Source organism: Marmota flaviventris, chromosome 5 (assembly GCF_047511675.1).
Source record: "Marmota flaviventris isolate mMarFla1 chromosome 5, mMarFla1.hap1, whole genome shotgun sequence".
Taxonomy (NCBI): domain Eukaryota; kingdom Metazoa; phylum Chordata; class Mammalia; order Rodentia; family Sciuridae; genus Marmota; species Marmota flaviventris.
The window spans coordinates 105,734,311-105,756,662 of record NC_092502.1 but is presented as its reverse complement, the minus strand read 5'-3'; the positions used below and the strand labels follow the sequence as shown (position 1 = coordinate 105,756,662).

The following is a 22,352-nucleotide window of genomic DNA, read 5'->3' as shown; positions in this document are numbered from 1 at the left end:
AAGTTAGTTCCGCAGTGTTTCACAGTTAGGGTTTAAAAGGCTGGGGTCAGTACCTCCCAAAGCAGTGAGTGTAGTTGGAAAACTTTCTTGGGTGTTTCTGGTAGGGAAGAATGGAGGGGGGGTGTTGGGGAAATTGTTAACCTATTGAAGTAAGAATGTAAAATAAATATGCAACTACAATCTAGATCAGTGGTAGTAGTGCATGAATATCATATAAGATGCTCACTAAAGCTTCAGGTTTCTGTGCCCAGTTCCAGAAATTCTGTGGATCTGAGGCTTAGGAATCTGTATGGTTTAGGAACTCCTAGAAAATTCTGAGGTAGATGCCAAAGAGTCCACATTTATCCCTAGAATTTTATTCTTAAAGTATCTGTCTATCTGATTCTCAAATACTCAGCTGCTTATAAGTACAATATCCCAGGAGGCTGGTTAGTAGCAAATATTTGCTAACATTTTTCTTGGGTCTTTAAAAGCCAGGCCAAGAACTAGAATATGCTGCACAATGTATATTTCTCTTGAGAATCCATTTTTTGCATTGTTATTCATACTTTAAAAAAATCACTGAACCAGTTAGGGGGGTATTTGATTTTTTCTTTTTATGTTGTTTTTAGCTATGGCAAGGTGTTAGAATTGAGCTTTCTCACATATCAATTGTCTTAAATCAGACACCCACTCGCAACTTTCTCACCCTGACCAACAGTTCTAATTACCAAACCTCATGAGTCACAGCTTCTGTTTCACTGTCAGCAGATGCTGTAAAATGATCGTCATAGGGTTTAAAGCTAATGGTGACACGTTTTATCCTGAATAATACATAGGCATTTATTACAGACTGCATTAAATTGGGATGTGTTTTTCTTTTTTTCACCTTTATTTTCATTTATATTACAGGTTCAATACGGAATTTTTCCAGATAACTTTACATTCAATTTACTGATGGATTCTTTCATAAAGAAAGAAAATTACAAAGGTAGGAAACCAAACCCAGATTCAGTTATTTATTATAGGGCTTTCAGCTTCTAAAGGGAAATATATAAATGCAGGCACTTTCCACTTTTTAGTTTCTTAATGACATCTCTTTACATCATTCTTTTAGTCAGAAAATTTTCATGTAAATATTGTCATTTAGGCAAAAAAGTTTAATATTGTCCCCTTTTTTTAATGGTTGTTAGAATAGGAAATATATTTTTTCAGTACTGGGGATTGAACCCAGGAGCATTCTACCTCTGAGCTACATTTCTAAACCTTCTTTTTTAGTTTTGTTTTTGTGACAGGGCTTGCTAAATTGCCTAGGCTAACCTTGAACTTGCTATTCTCCTGCTTCAGCTTTCCAAGTAGCTGGGATCCTCACTCATCTAGGATAGGAAATATAAAATACATAAATGACTACAGAGGAAATGTTAATTATACAGGTTTATCTAATTTTACTATCTAAGCTTTTTGAAATGCAGAATATAAATAAAGGATAAAGTAAATTTGATTTAATATGCATGTGTAATTTTGAATTCTGTAAGGAACAGTTGGCCGAACTTGGATTTTTTTTTTTTAAACAGATTTTTGGCCTTGGGTTCTAAAATATTATTAGTTTGTTTATTTAAAAGAAAATCTCTTCCAAGTTCTTATTTTACTAGACTCACACTAGATGACTTCCTGGTTTGCCTGCCTATCTCAGTTTCCCCATTTGCAAAAAGAATATAGATATTCATGTCTATGGCCTCCTTTAGAACCCTGACAATGTGCAGCTGGCCAGAAGCAGCTGCAAATCATGCTAACTTTGATAATTATGAGTATATACAAAAGCAACAGATTAACTCAGTTGAAAATAGTTACTGTACTTGTGATGTGTGCAGACGTTATATTTTAAACCAATATTAGCATTCTGTATTTTAACAACAAATAACTGAGGAATGGAAATTACTTGAAACTGGTTTTCTTAGCTTCTATCTGTTGTAGAATATCAAGGGAAAATAAGAATTGCTCAAGGCCTGCTCTCCTATGACCAGCTTGCATGTGAAAACAAATATGTTGTATGTTATACTCAGGGGCTTATAATTTATGAATGAGCATTTTCCTTTCCCTTCTTTCAAGTCTTTTAAAACTGGATCTTACTGTCCCCTTTTATACTGATCAATTTTCTGTTGTCTTTGAAATGACACTTGGGATTGGGATTTCCTCTGGCATTTGTCTACTTCTGCCTCACTGGAAAGGTACCAGTGCAGAGAATGGTGCTAGGAGCCCAGCTTCTCTGCCCTGCTTGTCAGGGGTGACCTTGAAAACAGATGCATCTCCTTTCTGTGTGCCTCAGTGCTTAATTCTGCCTCACAATTTTCAAGGCATTTTCATATATACTATCTTGGTAGATTGTCAACAGATCTCTTAAAGCATTTAGGGCAAATAGCATTTTATCATTACAAAGATGATACTGGGAGCCAAGAGAAATGAAGTGGTTTATTCAGTGTCCTGGAACATGTTGATGTAGTAGCACCTGATTTCATATTGTACAGTATGTATAATAGAAGTTAAAGGCTTGAGAAAGGCCTGTTTTCCCAGGGGTGCTTTGCCATGGCACTGCATACCCAGCCCTTTTTTTATTATTTTAATTTTGAGACAAGATCTCACTGATTTGCTAAGAGTCTCACTATGTTGCCAACACTGGCCTTCAACTTGGGACCTTCCTGCCTCAGCCTTCCCAGTTGGTAGGATTACAGGCATGCACCCCCACACCCAGCTCTATTCTCCACTTTTAAAAAGTATTTATTGTTAGAGATTTGGTGATGTTACTACAACTTATTTTCACTTTTATCTTCTTACCCAGATGCTTTATCTGTGGTTTTTGAGATCATGATGCAAGAAGCCTTTGAAGTGCCTTCCACCCAGCTTCTCTCCCTGTATGTTTTATACCACTGTCTGGAAAAGAAGACAGACTTCAGTGTAAGTAATCTGCACTAAAGTGGTACCTAAAGCTTTAGGAAAGAGCAAGTGGTGGTTTCTTACCTAGAGGAAGTCTAGGAAAAGGTATCTAATGTGACCTTGCACAATCAAAAAAAAGTTGTTTATTTCTGTACCTTCTAGTTACTGGTTTTTAACAAAATGGAACTGAATGTTTTGGAGGGTTTGGTTGGGTTTTTTTTGTTTGTTTGTTTTAGAATTTTTTTTGTTTTTATTTTTTGTTTTGTTTTTTGCAGTGCTGGGGAATCAAACCTGGGGCCTCTTATATGTCAGGCAAGCACTCTTTCACTTAGCTACATCCGTAGCCCTTGTGAATAGTAGGAAACTTAACCTATGTAGAATGACTTCAGACATTCAGAAATGGGTCATTGATAAGAGCTGGACATGGACTATCAAGGAAGCAGGTGGGCAGCTACCTTTGACTACAACCTAGGGAATTAAATGCCACTTGATCTGTGTCACTATTTTTCTAAAGTTGTTCTAGGCCAGTTGTATTCTGGAAAGTTCAGAATGTCAAGCGTTTGGTCTTTGCTCTTAAGTTAGGGTTTTAGTCATTGTTTGTTCTTATCCTTAGAAATAACAATAACTGGTATTTAAGTAGTACTTATTTTACACACCAGACTGTGTGCTTGGTGTTTTAAATGTATTAGTGCCTCTCATCTTCACTATATGCAGATAAGAAGACTGGGCCATAAGGTGTTATAGAGTAACCACCCAGCTGGTAGGTGATGCAGCCACCCAGTATGAAGCCAGGCACTGTGGCTCTATTGTCTGCTCTTAACATCGAATGTAACATCAAAACATCTTGTTAGGGGTAGGAACTGAAAAGGTGATCTAGTCCAACTCCTATTGTAAAGAATTGATGGTATGTTATATCTTATTTAGATGAGTGTCACAGCATATGACATACACCCCATTCATTATTAATTCATTAAATATATATTGAACATCTATTCATTCCATACATTACCAAGTACCAGTTATACAAAGGTGAGCAAAAATTTTCTGCTTCCAGTCTAGTATTTTAAAACAAAATGAAACAAAATAAACATGCAAATATAAAAATATGACCATAATAAACACTATGAAGAAGCCTATGAAAGGCCTATCTTGCAGGGAGTTTTCTTTATATTTTAAACTTAAATTGGTTAGGAAGGGTTTCCTTAAGGAGATAGTTCTTAGGTTAACATGTGAAGGATAAGTGGGAATTAACACTGAGGAGGGAGAGAACAGTCCAAAAAGAGGAAATAACATGTTCCAAGGCCCTGTGGCAGGAAGAACATGGTGAGAAGAAAGCGGCTGAAGGAAGATGAAAGAGTGGAGGGAGGACACAGTGAGATAAAGTTGGAGGACATAGGCCATGGTGGGCCGTTTTGTTTTTATCCTAAAAATAGTGAGGAGCCATTGAAAAATTTTGAGCACAGAAAGTAACTAATCAAATTTGTGTTTGAAAAGATCCTTCTGTCTATACTGTGAGTAAAAGCAGGACAAAGCTGACTATGGTCAGGCCAGCTGAGAGACTCCCGTGCAGACTGAACAACAGATAATGGTCATGTAGCAATGAGGGGGCCGTGGAGTCAGTGCCCACTGGACATATTTGGGAGGTAAATAACAGGAGAGGAGCTAGATGTGGAGGCAGGGGAGGCAGAGGTCAGTTATTTTCTCTTCAGTTTTCTGTGTCATCTGGACAGAATGAACACCATGTTTGCCAAGGGAACTTTAGAAAAAGTTTTTGTTTGTTTGTTTTTGGTTTTGGATACTGGGGATTGAACTCAAGGACACTCAACCACTGAGCCACATCCCAGCCCTATTTTATATTGTATTTATTTAGAGACAGGGTCTCACTGAGTTGCTTAGCACCTCGCTTTTTTGCTGGGGCTGGCTTTGAACTTACGATCCTCCTGTCTCAGCCTCTCATGCCACTGTGATTACAGGCGTGCACCACTGCACCAGGCAAGACCAGATTTTATGAGGCTGTGAACATCTTGCAATTTGAGATGCTTTTGAAACAGCTAAGAGATTTCATGAGGGAAATTGGAGGCTTAATGGAAAGATGTGAACTGTAGGTACAGTTTTGATGATTAATTATACATCCATATATTTTCAAATGATCTATCACGTAAAAGGAAGGAAAATCAATGTTGTATGCATTTATCTGATTATTGTGCTCTACCCCATAAATATATACGAATACCATGTGCCAATTAAAAATTAAAATAAGAAGAGAAATCAGGAATGTGTTAGACCATAAAATCCATAGGAAGAGAGTGATCTACAATGTAGAGTGCTTCTGAGAGGGAAGGGTAAGATGAGGAATAAAAATATTTCATTGAAGTACGAAGTATTCTTGCAGTTGCACACCTGTAATCCCATAGACTTGGGAGGTTGAGGCAGAAGAATCCAAGGTCTAGGCCAACCTGGAAAATTTAGCAAGACCCTGTCTTAAAATAAAATTAAAAAGACTGGGGATGCAGCCCGTTGGTAAGAAGACACTGAGTTCAATTCCTAGTGCAAAAAAAAATTATTGAATTTAGTGACATAAAGACATTAAATTATAACCTTTGTATTCATGCAGATATGGAGCAAGAACCCAAATTGAAATGGATTAGGAAGTGATTTAGAGGTACGGAAAGGAGACGTGTAGGCAACTCCTCTGTGATGTCTCACTGTGAAGTGGGTGGGGGGAGGGCAGTGAGGATTTGCTTCGTATTAATAGGAGAGACAGAAGCATAAAATGGGAAAACCTTGAGGCCGCTAGTAAAATAGCACCTGAATTAATCCACCATATGGATTGGCTATTCCTTATTCAAAATACTTGAGCCTAGAAAAATTTCACATTTTTTCAGATTTTAGAATATTTGAACATACATAATAAGGTACTTTGGGGATGGGACCCAAGTCTAAATGCAGACTTCATTTATATTTCATATACACCTTTACTTAGAGCCTGAAGGCTATTTTATACAATATTTTGAGTAACTTTATGCATAAAACAAAGTTTCATGGTGGTGAATTTTCCACCTGTGGTGTCATGTTGGCACTCAAAATGTTTTGGGTTTTGGAGCTTTGCATATTTTCAGATTAGGGATGCTCAACCTATATCCCTGTCCCAGTCACCGTTCCCACCTGCCTGATCCCTAGCCCATCAAGGATAGCTGTCATGTGCTTCAGTGCTCCTTTGGCTTCAGCCCCTATTGTACTGATACTGCAGCTCCTGTTTTTCCCTTGGGGATGGGGGATGTTCAAGCAAGCCGGGCATGTGGGGATAATCAAACTTCCTGGGTTAGAATAGTTTGGGGGAATAAAATGACCTGATCCTTAATTATCAACTCTTTTACTTCTCTGCTGCTGAAGGACCTGAGGGTGGTAGTGCTTTTCTACCAAGGTTTCTGCTGTTTTCAAAGGTTTAGGAAACCTCAAGAACTGGCATTTGTGTTGCATGAAGGCTGTTCACAGTCCAGAAGTTTGGGCACCTGTGAACACCTGAGCCATCTCATTCATACCTGGTGGTAGCTGCAGCCTGTGGACCTTGATCATTCTTTGCTTCCTCCCTGAGCTCAGATGCTCCTGCAGGGCAGCTGGACCTCTGTGTGTTTCAAAGCTGGGCTAAGGTTGCAGGTCTAGCCAGTGTGTGCTCATGGCACTGAGGTCACAGCTCCCGTTGTCTCCGGAGCTGCCAAGGTTCTCCTTGGCCTGTGTTTCCAGGGAGTCCCCATCACTGCTATTATTAGTGTCTGAAAGGCGTAGCAACACTTGTGATTTTGCCCCCACTTTATGTCCCCATGTCTCAAAAGGCTTCAGTTTTATTGAAGTATCATTTTGCACCCTGGGTTGAAAGAAACAATAACTAAGTGTTTCTGATTGCCTAATTTGTTTTTAAGAGGCACAAATCTATCTAAAGGCGACTGAAGAGTGTTATTTATTTTAACATTGTGAAGGAGAAGTCATATTGCTGAGTTGTTTAAAAGTGAAAAGCTTGCTCATGGTGCCACAGCCCCTTGAGTGACAGCTTGTGGAATCTTCCTTGATGGCCTCAAGGCAATGTGAACTCCAGAGTGAACTCTTTATTTTTGTTTTATTTTGCTATTCTGGTTGTAAAAGGAACTCTTATTCATTGCTAAAAAAAATTGGAGAATAATGAAGAATACAAAGAAGAAAATCAAAGTTACTCATTAATTTTGCTGCTCAAAAATCTGTCAACGTATAGGTTACTTCTGGTCTGTAGTTTTCTTTAAACATACATAGCTTTTATTTACAAATATTTATAACTTTCTTATTTTGTGATATTTATCTAATGTGATAACATGTTTTTCCTCCATTTCATCAAAAGTCACATTTTTGTAAAAAATGTTCAGTGCTTACATTGACCATGATCTGGTATATTCTATTGCAGTGGGAAGAAGAGAGGAACTTTGGTGCATCCCTATTACTTCCAGGCCTAAAACAAAAGAACTCAGTGGGTTTGAGTTCCCAGTTGTATGGCTATGCACTTCTTGGTAAGCTTATGTATATTATTCTTCATGGATACACTTGGTACATTCTTGTATTTCATAGTAAAATTTTAATTTGATTTGAACTTACTAGTAGAATTCTTACTATAACCTTCATTTTTTTAAATTCATCTATTTATTTATTTATTTACTTATTTTTATTTTTTGGTACTAAGGATTGAACCCAGAGGTACCTTACCACTGAGCTACATTCCCAGTCCTTTTTGTTTTTTATGTTAAGGTAGGGTCTCACTAAGTTGATTAGGGCCCCAATAAGTTGCTGAGGCTGGCCTCAAACTGTGATCCTCCTGCTTCAGCCTCCTGAGCCACTGGAATTACAGGTATGCACCACTGTGCCCAACATAACCTTCATTTTTAGACATAAAAGTAGAAGGTCTCCATAGCCTTACAGTTATGACATAAGGTCAGAACTGGTTCTGGAGGCTGTAGGTAATATTTGGTTAATCACCATGAGGGAGGGGAATAGAAAGGGAAGTTCTTATTCATTCTATTTTTCTTTTTCCTTTTCTGTTTACAATACTGGGGATCAAACCCAGGGCCTCTACCACTGAGGGGCACAAGCTCTGGCACCCTGTAGGGAGAGCCAACCAATAGAATCTTCCCCCCGTATTAAAAGAGCTCTTCCTGTCTCTTCAGCCATGAAGTCCAGGAGGAAAGAAATTAAGAGTTGGGGTTGAACTGTCTTTGGTTTTGTTTTCAGATGAGGGAAGAGAAACTCAGAAAGTATAACTCTTAGCCCTTTGGGAGAGGCAGAGAGCTGCCCACTGGTACAGTGTGATTGTAGAGTACGGTGAGATAGCAGTTGGCATTTAGACCCCTGGTTGCATTGAAAATCAGAAGGTTAAGAGGATTGGCCTCAGCAGTCCTGGTTGTGTAGAATCTGGACAAATAGCATTCAATTTAAATGTGTCCTGGTTTATAGAGATTATTAAATGCTTGTTAGTTCATCACCCTTCCGTTCTCTCTTAAGTAGTTAGGCCTCCAGGAAACCTCTTTCCCTTGATAGCAGTTTGACTACTTTTTTTATATAACTTTATTTTTTATTTATTTATTTATTTTTATGTTGTGTTTAGGATCGAACACAGTGCCTCAGAGATGCTAGGCGAGCTCTGGGCCACTGAGCCACAACCCCAGCCCCAGTTTGACTGCTTTGGAAGTTGATCTTTGCCAACAAAACATAGTGTGGCATTCTTGGATGCTGATTCTAACATAAACTGAGAAAGAGGTAGTTCATAATTTATCAGACTGGCTATCAAATTAATAAGGGTTGGCCACTCTTTTAAACAGTTTTTTCCTTATTTACCACCTACTTTTGGTATTGATTTACATGTGTTTTCCTTTGTGTTCAGATTAGCATTCAGGATGACTACACTGTGTGGATTTCTCAGGAAGTTGGCAGAACTAAGAAAACGTACTTTGTTTTTGTTCTCGAGCAGAGGCCTTGGTGCATCATGACTGGCAGCCATCAGATCAAAGCTCTTTGCTCTCACTGATCGTGTGCTGTGCAGCCTGCTCAACCCTGCTGGAAGAAGCAGTGGCCCAGAATGTTGCTGCCCTCTAGCCCCAAGCACCTTAAAGATCTAATATTAGCTGTCACCTGATAAGCTTTGTCTATTTGTATCCTACTATAGCTTTCCCAAATCCTCCTTCCTGGGAAAGATAAATGAAGGTGGATTTAAGGCCTGGCAGTTCAAGGTGACTGGTCATTAGTGTAGAGAGGTTTTCTGCTCTACAGTATAGACAGCCCCTCTCACTGCTAAAGACCCTGTTGTCCACATCCACATCTTCAGCCCCAGTTTTGATGGTGTGAGGTTCCAAGGGGAATTTTATGTCCTAAGATCCAAAAGGATCCCCAGTACTCTATGATTTCAGAATTGATGACCCTCACCTAAAGTAAAGGGGAAAATTAGATTTTTCCCCTCCATATAAATAGTCAATTGGGTGTTTTGGCACTTTTTGAAAAATGTTGCACATTTCCTGGCAAGAGAAAGTTGTCAGCTGTTGACAAAGTTGTCACTGTAGGAAAGTTGGGGAAATTTCTTTTTCTAATGAAGATTTTGGTCTTAAAATAAAAATAGCATTTCCGTTGACTTACGTTTTAAGGGTAGCCCTGCTCAGAGGCAGATATTTCAGTATTAAGATTTTCCTCAGCCCCATAATTCATGCAAGCTCAAACTCCACCAGCCCAAATGAAAAAGAAGAAAAACAGGTTCACACAATTTTGTATTAAATTTGTGAAGGTGAGTCCTGCTACATTCTTTATCATCTATCTGAAATATCACCGGGTCACTGGATGAGGTAAGGCTCTCGGTGCAGATTTGAAATGATCCTTCTGTTTTTCTAGAACGGCAAGGCAAATACTCACTAGCACCTCCAAGTTCTCAGTCTCAGACAGAGTGGGAAGACATGCTGAGCCTTTTTCCTTGTCCTTTCTTGGCCACAGGGAAGGTGGAATTGCAGCATGGGCTACGAGCTGTGTACTACAACATGCCTCTGATGTGGAAACCAGGCTACCTTGACAGAGCCCTTCAAGTGATGGAGAAGGTGGCCTCTTCCCCAGAAGACGGAAAGCTGTGTCAAGAAGCGGTATGTTCTTCAGCCCTGAGAACATACTCACTGAGATTCAGCCATCTTTGTGACTCATGATAAGTTGAGCTTTGATTTTTGTTTTGTTTTTTCCCCTACCCCTACTTTTATATTTATGTACTTATTCAGTTAAAAGGAAAGAATAAACACAAATATTTTCAATGCTACCAACAAAAAGCATTATAAGATTAATGTTGATTTATAGCTTTTATTGCCCCAGAGGAAAACTATTCCCCTCCCTGAAACTCAAGCTAAATTTAGTAAAATATTGCCTACCCTACTAACTTCCCTCAACTCCACCCCCCAAAAAAAATCTCAGTGGGAGCTTAAGAGAGGGTAAGATCGCATGTTAAATATTTCTAGTATTTCTTTACCCTCACGTAGTCCTGAGAAATTACAGAGGCATTTTTCCCCTATAAGAGCCCTCAAGAAATGAATCTGGGGCACACATCTATAATCCCAGCAACTCAGGAGGCTGAGACAGGAGATTGCAAGTTCAAAGCCAACCTCAGCAACTTACCAAGACCCTGTTTTAAAATGAAAAGGACTGAAAATAGAGCCCTGGGCTCAATCCCCAGTACAAAAAAAAAGAAGAAGAAAAGAAATGAGTGTCAGAGATGGCATGATCTTTTCCTTCCATTAAGCCATTGTGTGATCAAGGTGTGCACTGCTGAGATCTGGGTCACATTTTTTTTTTTTTTTTTAAGTTCTAAGCTGTTTGCATTGCCTGATCTTGAACACTGTCCTCCCACCAGCTCCAAAGCTCATCTCTCATAACACCCTTGTCACTATGAAGTCACTAGACTTAGCTCAGACTCTAGAAAGCACAATAAGCCTTGCACCCCACAGGGAGCCATGGTGTCCACTCTCTCCAAGCAGCCTTTCTAGCCAGTGAGGCCTCATTACCAGAGTGAAGTGTCAGGTATTTTGTCCTTACCCTGTCCACTGAGGCCCACTACTTCATTTCAGTCATGAGACACATAGGTCCAGTGCCTTTACTGTCACCTTATACTAATGTGTAGCAAATCATATGTTCTTTACCAGTGTTTATAACAAAAGATACACATTTCTAAATATGCATTTTAAGCCTGCTGTAGTCAGTACTAGTGTTTGAAGACACAAAATTATACATAAAAACCTTGCCAGGGAAATATTCCTTCCTATCTGAATCAATATTCTAACTTAAGAGGAGTCTGATTCACATGTTGGCAAGAATATGCTATATTTCCAGTTTGGGCATTGTGCTTCAAGTAGTAAAAGGACTTGAAGTCATTTGGGGGTCTTGGTCTAATGTGATATGGACAAAATTAATCAGTGTGCAAGTAGGTGCTTATGCCCGCCTCGCTGTTGTTTCCATCCCATCTCTGACGACTAGGCCCTCTGTGGGTCAAGGGAGCTAAACCCCACAGTGGAAGCAAAGGGGAGAGGGATCGAAACAAAAAGAAACTCTGTTTTTTAATTAACTTACTACTTAAGTCACAGAAATCACCTCATTAAAATGAATTTCATGGATGTATCTCTGGCCTTCGCCAGCGGCTTATGTAGATCAGACTGATCCCTAATTTATAGATACTCTGTGAGCCAAAGTCTTTCTCTGAGAGAGGCCCTCGCCTATACCCAGCAGCTCTACCATGCATTCACACTGGCCTTTTGTTGGCTGTGGTTTGTGGTGGTCTTTCTTTCCCTTTGTCCCAATTCTAAACAGATTCCAAAGAAAGACATGGGAAGGGGAGGTACTTTAACGGCCATCAAGCATAATTCCCGGTTCCCTACCTTGCTAATTGAAAGCAGACTTGAATGCCATGGTGCTGATTCACCTATACAAATAATCCATAGCTTGTTTATTTGTACCATTTGCTTTGTACGGAGTTTTCCATGCCATCCGAGAGGGTGTTTCTAATGTGCAAAAATACAATCATTTATATTCCTTCTTTTTGTTTTGTTGTTGTCAGTGCTGGGGTGGAACCCAGATTCTCAAGCATGCTAAGCAAGTGCTCTACCTCTGAGCTGTAGCCCTTGCTATTTTCTACAATTTCATAAAGAAAACTTAGCAGCTTTTTAGATTCCCTTTTTCCCTTTCTTCCACCATCTTCAGCCTCTCTTCACAATTTGCTGCCAAGACCACATGATGCACATATAGTCCCTGACCCTCTCTCTGCTCCACAGCTTGATGTGCTAGGAGGAGTGCTGCACACGCTGACTTCCCCAGCTGAAGAAACTTCTGAGAAACAGTCCCAAGAAAGTGACGACAACCAGGGCTCCGAAAACCTGGTGGAGCTGCTAGACATAGAGGAACCAGAACAATCCAAGCTGCCCCGATACCTGGAACGATTTAAGGTGAATCAGAGCAGAAATTGAGTCTCTCTCTGTTGTGCATAAAGCATGTTCCTCTGCTGTGGTGATGGACAAGTAATCTTCATGCATCAATGTCACACACAAAGGCAGGAAAAAATGACATTAAAAAATAGCATTTGTATTGCTTTGCACAGAAAGTGGTCTTAAAAGAAGCTAGTGGAATTTTTATGCTTCTTTTTGTACTTAAGCTAATCGGTGATAGTTTTGTTCACTAAGGCAGCTGTCATTACCCACTCACCCCTGATATGTGCCTGGTGGGTGGATAATGGCTCATCTCCTCTTGACAATATCCCGACTCCTGCCCTTGGTGGAAAGTATCGGGTCACTTCTCCATATTGCCCTGAGTGTGCCTGATCAGAAACTCACAAAGCCACATTAAACAAGAAGTGGTAGGATGTAGGCATCTTTTGTTGCTCAGCTTTGGCAGCTTCATGCTGTTCTCTAAAACATTAGAAATGCTCTTCTATGCTACGTGGCCTGGTAAACAGGTTTTCCCTGTTTCTTTACAAAACAACCCGAACTCTCAAACTGTCTTTGGTAGTTTTTAACTGTACATCCCTAACTGTTCTGTGATCAGCATCGGAGAAAAAGAACCATGTTCAGTGTTACAACCCTTGGCCTACTCCTTGCTTTGTTTCTCATTCGTTTAGTGCAAAGAGGAAAAAGTGCTGCCTGAATGGGAAACCTATACACAGAACAGAAAACCTGCCCATCTGGTGCCAGCTGACCTATTGGTGATTTTGTAGCAGATAGATGTAAACTTTACTAGGTTATTATATTTAAATATATTCATAATTACATCAAATCAGCTATGGAAAACCTCTTTTCTCGTGTTAGAAGGGGAATTCTATGGTATTTTAAGCAATTCTTTCTCCCAATACTTCAGTAAGATCATTGTACAACTTTTCTTCTTTGTAATTGAAACTGAGAAAGAAAGGTTAACTAATGTTCCCAAGATATACAGAGAACTAGGTTGAGAATTTACATACCCATCTTTGGCTCCCCAGTTTTCATTCACCGCATACACATTGACCAAGGTTGATATGCTATTAAAAATTATAACCTCTTTCTGTTTTCTCTCTCTCTCTCTCTCTCTCTCTCTCTCTCTCTCTCTCTCGCTCTCGCTCTCGCTCTCTCTTGCTTGGTACTGGGGATTGAATCCAGGGACACTTTTAGCACTGAGCCACATCCCCAGTCCTTTTTATTTTTTATTTTGAGACAGGGTCTCACTAAGTTGCTTAGAGGCTCGCTGAATTGCAGAGGCTTGCCTCAAACTTGCGATCCTCCTGCCTCAGCCTCCTGAGCCACTGGGATTACCACCCCACCTGTTATAACTTCTACTCTGGTTTTGTATATATTTCATCTTAGAGGGTAGAAACTTCTATCTACTTAAAGTTCTTAACCTTTACTCTTCTGCAGATGTATTTTACAAAAATCAAAACAAAAGACAAATGTTTGTCAGCTAATAGCTCTGAGGCACCACTTTACTTCATTTACTGGTTTTTAGAACACGGAGATATGTGGTATAAGCTGTAGCTGAGGCCATAAGTGGTGCTGTCTGATGAACTTTATCTTGAAGCATTTAAGTAAACTAATGTTTTCAATGCTTCTCCAGGAACACAGCACTGACCAAACCAAGTGCCATTTCAGATGGAGCTGTAAGCAGGGAGGATATGAGGCTGACCTGCAGGAGGGCACAGCAGTTGGAAGCCCTCATGGGGCCTGTTTAGTATGCCATTAGCGAGAGGCCGCCATTAGTGAGAAGCCATCAAAATGATTTCAGTCTGTTAAAAGGAACGCTAGTAAGGCAAAAACGGACTTGTATGTATGGGTGCACTTGCTCTAGTTTATCAGCTATCTCAGCCATTTTGTTTGCATCCTAGAATCCTGGTACTTGGAGTTTGCTGCTTGGTTTGGAGTAGGTCAGAGTGGAAATTTAGATGTGTTCTATCCATGCTGTCTTTCTGGTTTATAACAAGAAACAACAGGGAGTCAGCAGGTGGAGTTCCGCTTTACCTCATGGGAGTCAAGGGGGAGAAATCACATGTGGTGAATCTTAGCAAAACTGCTGAGCTAAAAAAATAAAATGGCAGAAAGCTAGCAGTGCCTAGATGAAAGGCAGCGAGACAGCTTCCCAACCGAGGCCCTTCCCTGTAAGCAGAGTATGTGGCTTTACAAGTGACTTAATGGCTTCTCTTCCTGTCCCACCTGCCCCCACCCCTCTTGTTTCCAACAGGCCTCACAGTCCAAGCTTCAGGCTCTGGGCCGAATTGAGTCAAAAAGCCTTTTGACTCTGACCACGCAGCTTGTCAAGGAAGAGCTCCCCACCTGTGAGGCAGAGGACCTCGCCACCTATGAGCAGAAGCTGCAGCAGTGGCATCGGGATATGATGCAGTTGATTCAGAGGGAGCAGGAGCAGAGGGAGAGAGCGAAACGGGAGCACCAGGCCCGGAAAGCCGCAAAGGGAGCAGCTTAACAGGCCCCAGGCTAGCCCTGCATGAGGACCTCCCTAGGCTGCCACAGCACTCACCAGGGACAGGGCAGGTCCCCAGCCTCCACCAGCTGGCTTCTCAAATCAAGTTTCAGGTGACCCAAAAGCCATGATGTGCTACGTATCAAGACACTGTGACTGCCCAGCCAGAAACCAAGAAGGGCTGAGGAACTCGGAAAGTGGCAAGTGGTTGGGCTGAAGCCATCAGCTGAATACCTTAAAAGGGACTTTTGAGGCTCTTGATGGTGCAGGGATCCTTTGTGAGCATGGAAGGTTGGCAGTACATAGTGAGGGAGCTGGGGGTGGGCACTGTGGCTAAACAGCCAGGGCTCCCTGTCCTCTGCCCAGGCACATCAGGCCAAGGTGAACAGCAGGTCCTAAGACCTCAGCCCTCACTACCCTCTCTGTGAACTGACCATAGGTGCTCACTATTCCACTCCTCCTTCTCTCCACCCCCCCGCCCTTCGTCTTGCCCATATGATTCTGCTCTGGGAAAAGTTCAGGAAAGGAGTGTACTCAGGACCATGACTCTGCTGGATTTAAATTTTAGACACTGATGGTAACATTTTGAGAATGTAAAAGCCTTTGAGGAGAAACCTAGCCCTAGTTGTGAAGCCTTCTCAGCATGGCTTCATCACATTGGGGTAATTTTTCCAAAGCATTGTCTAGCTCCGTTTTCAAAGAGGTAGAAAGAGCCTTTTGTGTGTGCATGCACACACAACACACATACACACACACACATTTTTTGGTTAAAGAAGTTGGAGAAAATGAGAGATGGGTTGGGTCCTGAAGTGCACAGATGATATGCAGAATTATGAAACTGTCAGAAGATGGAAAATCCCTTCTTGAAGTTTTCTCCTCTGTGAAGGGGTCAGGGGACAGCTTTTGCTTGCTACGTAATGTTGCCTTTAAGGTCAATGGTGTATTTTTCTTGAGGATTGTGCTCATTTATCAAGAAACTATGAAAATAAAGAATAAAATGAAATAATTCCAGAACATTTATCTTTCGGGGAGAGGAGAAGTCTTAGCAGTATTGTTACTGTGATTTTGAACAACACATTCTCAGCCCTACTATGTAGAACTGTGACATCTCTAAAAAAATCTTCATTCAGGGTCACTAAATATGTGCCAACACCTCAAGCAACCCTCCTAGGCGTTACCATCATCCCCATGTCATGAAGAAAAAAATTAAACTAAGCCCCTCCCCTGAGATGGGGCTGCCGCTGCCCCTCCTGGCATATCCTCCATGTGTACAGTAGTCACCCAGCACGGGCCCTACAGTCTAGCTGTGCTGACTCCTGCTTAGTAGAAGGTCACAACGATATTGGTTTGCCAAGGGCAAGTCTTTTTCAGCTATTCCTCATCTCAAGATGGAGATTCAAGATACTCAACAGTTAACTTTTGCTCCATGAGTGACTTTTATGCGTGAAGCAGCTGGTTAACACTTTGGCTCGTAATTATGCCTTCACTTTTCCTTCCCTTCTGTCCCTATTTGTACTTCACTTCCAGTCTTCTCCAGGAGAGGCCCTTCTGCCCCCAGCAGGCTCTTACATGCTCCTGCTCCTCAGGAGTCCTTCCATACTCTCTCTCCCAGGGCCTCTTGAAGTCCTTCGCTTCCAACTCATCTACCCTCTCCCCACGCCCCCATCTCCTAAGATGTGGATACTCTTCCACCTTCCTTAATGACTGTGATTTCCAAGTACAACTGTCCTCTGAGGCTTTCTCTGACATTCTCTCTGTATTCTTCCCTGAAATGGAGAAACAGCTCTGAGTACCCTGTTACCTTCCCACTAGCTGACCTGCCAGAGTCACCATCAGATCTTCGGCATCATAGCACTGATTTACAGTCTTAGACCCAGAAGTCCCATTCTCCAGTCTCGTACTATGACTCCTGCTGAACCAGCTTGTCCTGTTATTCCCACCTATAAACCTTTACCTGTCACTCAAATCCTTGATCTCCAGAATTCAGACCCTACTTGTCTCTATCCCAGCCCAGTCCCCGTGGTCAGCCATCCCACCTACATCCTTGCTTCTACTCAATAGGGATCTAATTGTGTCCCCTAAGAAAATATGTTAAAGCCCTAGTATCTTAGAAGCTGATGTTAGTTGGAAATAGGTGTTTTCTTGAGGTACTCAAATCAAAATGAGAACAGTAGAGTCAGCCCTATTCCTATTTGGTATTTAAAAGGGGGAATTGTGTGGAGACAGAAATACAAAAGAAAATCAATGTGAAAATACACTGGGAAATGGTAACTGTGTTTTCTGTCGTGGAGCATCTGCAAGCTAAGGGATCCCAGGCTGACAGCAAACACCAGAAGCTAGAAGAGGCAAGGACGGGCTCCCCTCGGGCCTTCATGGTGAGCAGAGCCCTGCCGACTCCTGGACTTTTAGCCTTCAGAGCTGTTCTGTTCTTCCGGGCCCTTAAGAGGTCCTAAGACCTCAGGCCTCAGCATATCAGTAACTGATAATACCGCCATTTGTTTTGTTTGCTTCTGACTACTAACAACTGGTAATTGTTTTAGTCACCTTTTTCCTACTGTGACCAAAATACATGACAAGAACAATTAGAGGAAGAAAAGTTTATTTGGGGACTCATGGTCTCAGGTTTAGTTGGCTGACTCCATTTCTCTAGGCCTAAGACAAGGCAGAATTTATAAAGAGTGTACTAGAGGAAAGTGGCTCAGGACACTGCACCAGGAAGCAGAGAAAGAGAGAACTCTGCTCAACAAGGACAAAATGTAAATCCCAAAGACACACCCCCAGGGACCCATCTCCCAACACACTTCACCTACCTGTAGTTAACAACCAAGTTAGTCCCTATCAGGAGATTAAAACACTGGTTAGGTTGAACCTCTTGGCCTAATCATTTCATCTCTAAACTTTCTTCCATGACTCACACATGAGCTTTTTGGGAATACCTAATATCTAAACCATAACAATAATTCAAAGTCATAATTCAATGTCTCTACAAAATTAAGTCCTCTTTAATTCAATAGTCACTCTGTGCCAGGCACCATGGCACATACCTGTAATCTCAGCAACTCAGGAGGCTGTGGCAGGAGGATAACAAGGTCAGCCTCAGTAACCTAATGAGATCCTGCCTCAAAAAAGGCTGGGGATGGACTAGGGCTGTAGCTCAGTGGCAGAGCACTTGCCTGGCACATGTGAGGCACTGGATTCGTTTCTTGGCACCACATAAAAATAAACAAGGGCATTCTGTCCATCTACAACTACCAAAAAAAAGGGGAGGCTGGGGGTGTAGCTCAGTGATAAACACCCCTGGGTTCAATCACCAGTAAGAGGGAAAATAATAGTCACTGCTTTACTATAAATGACTCAAGGTTTTACTGCAATGGTTTTGCTACTCTGCATGAGCCCAAGGTTCTTGCCCTTAGAATTGTGAGGAGAGGTTCTTGCTTCCACTTTATCAAGAAAACTGGGGCCGTGTGACAGCTTTGGTCTCCCTTCTACTTCCAAGTGAATGCAGTCCTCTTCTTCCCTTCCAAGGTCAGACTCACTTGTAACCTTGACTCCATAGCTGCCTGCTTTTACAGAAACACCAATAATTATCTTTCCATCTGGCATCAGCTCTACCGAGTTCTTCCAAGTCTATAGTCTCATTCAAGACCCCTTTTGCTTCAAAAAACAAAAAGGCTGGCTGGGTGAGGTGGTGCACACCTGTAATCCCAGCTATGCAGGAGGCTGAGGCAGGAGGATCGCAAGTTCAAGATCAAGCTGGGAAAAGCAAGAACCCTGTCCCAAAATAAGGAATCAAAAGGTCTGGGGATGTGTTTCAGTGGGAAAGCACCCCTGGGTTCAATCCCCCATACCACAAGCAAATAAAAAAGCCTTTATCCTGCCATCAATCAAGTTACACTTTCCTCCATATGTCACCAGGCTCCTTGAAAAGGTATGCACACTTACTGGCCCATTGCTCCTTCATTAGCCCTGAGAACTGGCTTTCAGCTTTACTTCTGCTGCACAATGTGCTCATTGACTCCCACAATCCTGTTTCCCCTCTTAAATTTGCTTTGTTTGCCTCCCTGATCACTTCCTATGTGCGGGCACTGCTCTGGTGGGCTCTCAACCATTTAACATACACTGTGCAGCCACCACACTGAGTGCTTTGGAGTTGACAAAGATAAGTGATAGAGATACTGCCCTCGCATAACTTAGCTTCTTTTAGCTTCTACTGAAGGAGAAGAGGCCGACACACTGACACCTGCCAACCCAGCTGCAAGGTGTCAGAGAGTCAGATAAAGTGACAGGGGAGTTCTCAGGAAGAACACTGCAGACTGAGGGATGGGAAAGCCTCTATCGATGGGAAACAATCCTGTTTTGTGCTTTAATTCGTCCCACGGGTCTGCCTCAAGCTGCCCTGGGTAGAGGAGGCTTCTCCATGGAGTCTCCTGCAGAATATTCATGATAAAGTATTTTAAATCCAACTAAAATAAACAATTCTGACAGATCTGTTTGGCCTATGCTCAAGACTCACCTTGGCAAAAAAGAAAAAGAGGGAGGGAGGAAGAAAGAAAGCAAGCGAAGAAAGGGTAGTGGAGAGAAGAAAAAAACAATGGTGGAGTATAAATATCTCAGACTCCTCCTGTTCCCTTGGCAGCAAACCTTGCATCTTGTTTTCCTGCCTTCCAGTTGATTGCGGATATCAGATATTTGTGCAGGAAGGTGGTTGTAGATCTCACAGGAAGTAGTCAAAGACCCTGAAAACACGTTGATCAAAGCCACTTTTTCCCACCCTGAATGAAGACAGCTAGCTTTGGCATCCTTTGTCGTCTGACTTTGGACGTCTTCCCTGGAGTATAATGCTGGGTTTTCCCTCTGCTGCAGCTACTTGGTGACCTTTGAAAAGCCTTTATAAGCCCTGCAGGAAAAAGGGAAAACAGCTCTTCAGTAGAGCAAAGAATTTAGGATTGGAATGAAAACCATGTTCAGAAACTCGTCACTGTGTTCTCCAGGAAGCAGATGCTGAGTGACAGGTACCCATGAAAGCGAGTTTGGGGGTCATGCCTGGCGAAAGGTAAAAGGGGGTGGAAGTAGCATTGGCAGGGAAAGCCCGCGGGTGCAGACCTCACGTCTACGAAAGGAAAGGAGCACTGGGAGACGCTCAACCCCACTGCCAACCTCAGCCAGATCTGTGACCTGACCACCTTTCCTACCATGGACCCTGAGCTACCACCAAACTTAATGACATACGTCCCCTCTCACCAGGGATTTCCTGATGGCCTTGTTGAGTGTCTGGTCTCTATGGAACCTAAAGCTGTGCTGGGCCTCCTGGCTTCCTGTGATGTATGTGTCCACCCAGCAGGCTCACTCCCCTCCACGGCCAGGTTTATTCAGGCCTTGCAGGTCTGTTCTATATGGAACCTCTCTTTCTCCAGGCTTTTACCAGCCATCCTGGAAGCAAGTTTGCAACATCCTTGAGTGGTAAACCCCTTATCCACTTTGTGGTTCTGAATTAATTCTTAAGAACCAATGGTGAGAGCAGCACCAGACTTTAACCTTCAAGACAGGAACTCTGTGTCTTGTTAATTATCATATCCTGACAGAAAACAATCACTCCCATGACGAGGATGGTGCTTAGGATATTTATTGAATAAATTATTAGGTTGAACGTCCTTGGACTGAGCTATATAATTCTTGGCAGAAATATTGAAACACTAGAAGATAAACACACACACACACACCAAGGTGAGAGTTTAATGACAAAGAAAGCCTCTGAATTCCTACAAGGGGTGGTGTAGGCCAGCAAAAGTGACATCAGGTGGAAAGTTCATGGGGACTGGCGAGGAGAAGTGTCAGAATTATCTCTCTGTCTCATATGTATCCCGTTTACTTGCCTCGAAGCAGAAATTGATAAAGCCATAACACAAATCTCATGATTCCTAGACCAGAAGCTAGTATTTAGGCTGAGCATGGTGGCACATACCTATAATACCATCGGTTTGAAAGGGTGAAGCAGGACTCAAGTTCAAGGCCAGCCTCAGCAACTCAGTGAGGTCCTAAGCAACTTAGCGGGACCCTGTCTCAAAATGAAAAAACAAAAAACAAAGGATTGAGGATATACAGCTAGTGGATAAAATGTTCCTAGGTCCAATCCCCAGGGAAAAAACAAAAAAGAACGTATTTATTGAATACTTATAACCAAGAACTCTTTTTAAATTATTTTATTTTTTATTTATTCATTTATTTTTTTTATGCAGTACTAAGAATTGAACCCAGTGCCTCACATACGCTAGGCAATCTCTCTGCCACTGAGCTACAGCCCCAGCCCTAAGAATTCTTTATATTATATTATTTAACCCATAAAATATGGTGAGAGTTATAGCTGTGTTATATTACATATGAGAAAGCGAAGTGAAACAATTCACTGCCAGGACCACCCTCAATTAATTGAAGAGCCAGAGTCAAGCCCAGACCTGACTCCTAAGGCTACTTTCCCAAACTCGCCAGATCACTGTCTGATTTAGGTTCCCCCTAAATCAGTGCAGGAGATAGGAATTTGAGTGCAAGTAGGTAGTCTGTGGTTGGAGCAGTTCCCAAGCAGATGGATGAGGGAGGTCAGAACTTACAAGGAAGGAAGGAAAGCCCATCAAGTATGCGTAACTGAGTGGTTGGTGGGGGGCAGGCTTACTCCTAGGGATGCAGAGAGTGTAGGCACACAGCATCCTCAGTGCACCAAGGGGTAAGGAGCTGGGGTGTTTATGTGTGAACTCCATTCCCTCATTGGCTAGGGACACTTCTGTCCTCCTGGACCAGCACACCAACATGACAGTAAATACCCCTGTACAAAGACCAGGAAGTCATCTGTCTACTGGTGGGAATTGTCTGCAGGTGACCTCAGGTATAAGCCCGGGACAGAAGCTGTCAACCAGGAGCCATTTTGCTTCCAGAGAATATTTGGCAATGTCTGGTGGTGCTTTGGATTGTCACAGCTGTTATTGGGGAGGTGGAGAGGCCAGGGATGCTGTTGTAAACACCTTACAGTGAACAGGACAGACCTCTCCCACCCCAAGAACTATCCTGTCTGAAAATATCAAAGGAGCTGGGGTTAGAAGCCCTGGGCAGAACAACCATGGGACTTCTGTAGGGGTTTCAATCGGACCCAAGGATGACCTTTGTAGCAAATAGTTCATTTACAAATTCTTCAGGCTAGAAGGGTAATAGTAGTTGTTTCTTATTTAATTCTGAATATGATTACCAGATAAACAGCAATGCAGAGGGGGTCATTATGGTTCCTAAACAATGTTTGTTAGGGAAAAGAGTAAATGATAATTTACATGAGTTTGCTATCTGGATGTGTCTGGGCCAAGACATGACCTCGCATGGGTCAGGGGAAGATAATTCCCTTGGTACCTGAAAACCTCCCTGGGTTTGGATGAAAAAATGGATGAAGTTCCAAAATGTCTCAGAGAGCTTTGTCTTTCATGAATCAATAGCAGAAA

General features: G+C 42.0%; 1 protein-coding gene across 1 annotated transcript in view; it reads left to right on the top strand.

Annotated features, from left to right (window-relative positions):
• Nucleotides 1-15,880, top strand: part of Mrps27 (mitochondrial ribosomal protein S27) — a 90,450-nt gene extending 74,570 nt beyond the window's left edge. Inside the window, exons 6-11 of the mRNA XM_027927871.2 lie at nucleotides 892-970; nucleotides 2,816-2,931; nucleotides 7,343-7,445; nucleotides 9,904-10,046; nucleotides 12,213-12,383; nucleotides 14,638-15,880. Of these exons, the coding sequence (XP_027783672.2) occupies nucleotides 892-970; nucleotides 2,816-2,931; nucleotides 7,343-7,445; nucleotides 9,904-10,046; nucleotides 12,213-12,383; nucleotides 14,638-14,877 (852 nt within the window). The 3' untranslated portion in view covers nucleotides 14,878-15,880. The remainder of the gene's footprint in view (nucleotides 1-891; nucleotides 971-2,815; nucleotides 2,932-7,342; nucleotides 7,446-9,903; nucleotides 10,047-12,212; nucleotides 12,384-14,637) is intronic.
• Nucleotides 15,881-22,352: the final 6,472 nt, after the last annotated feature.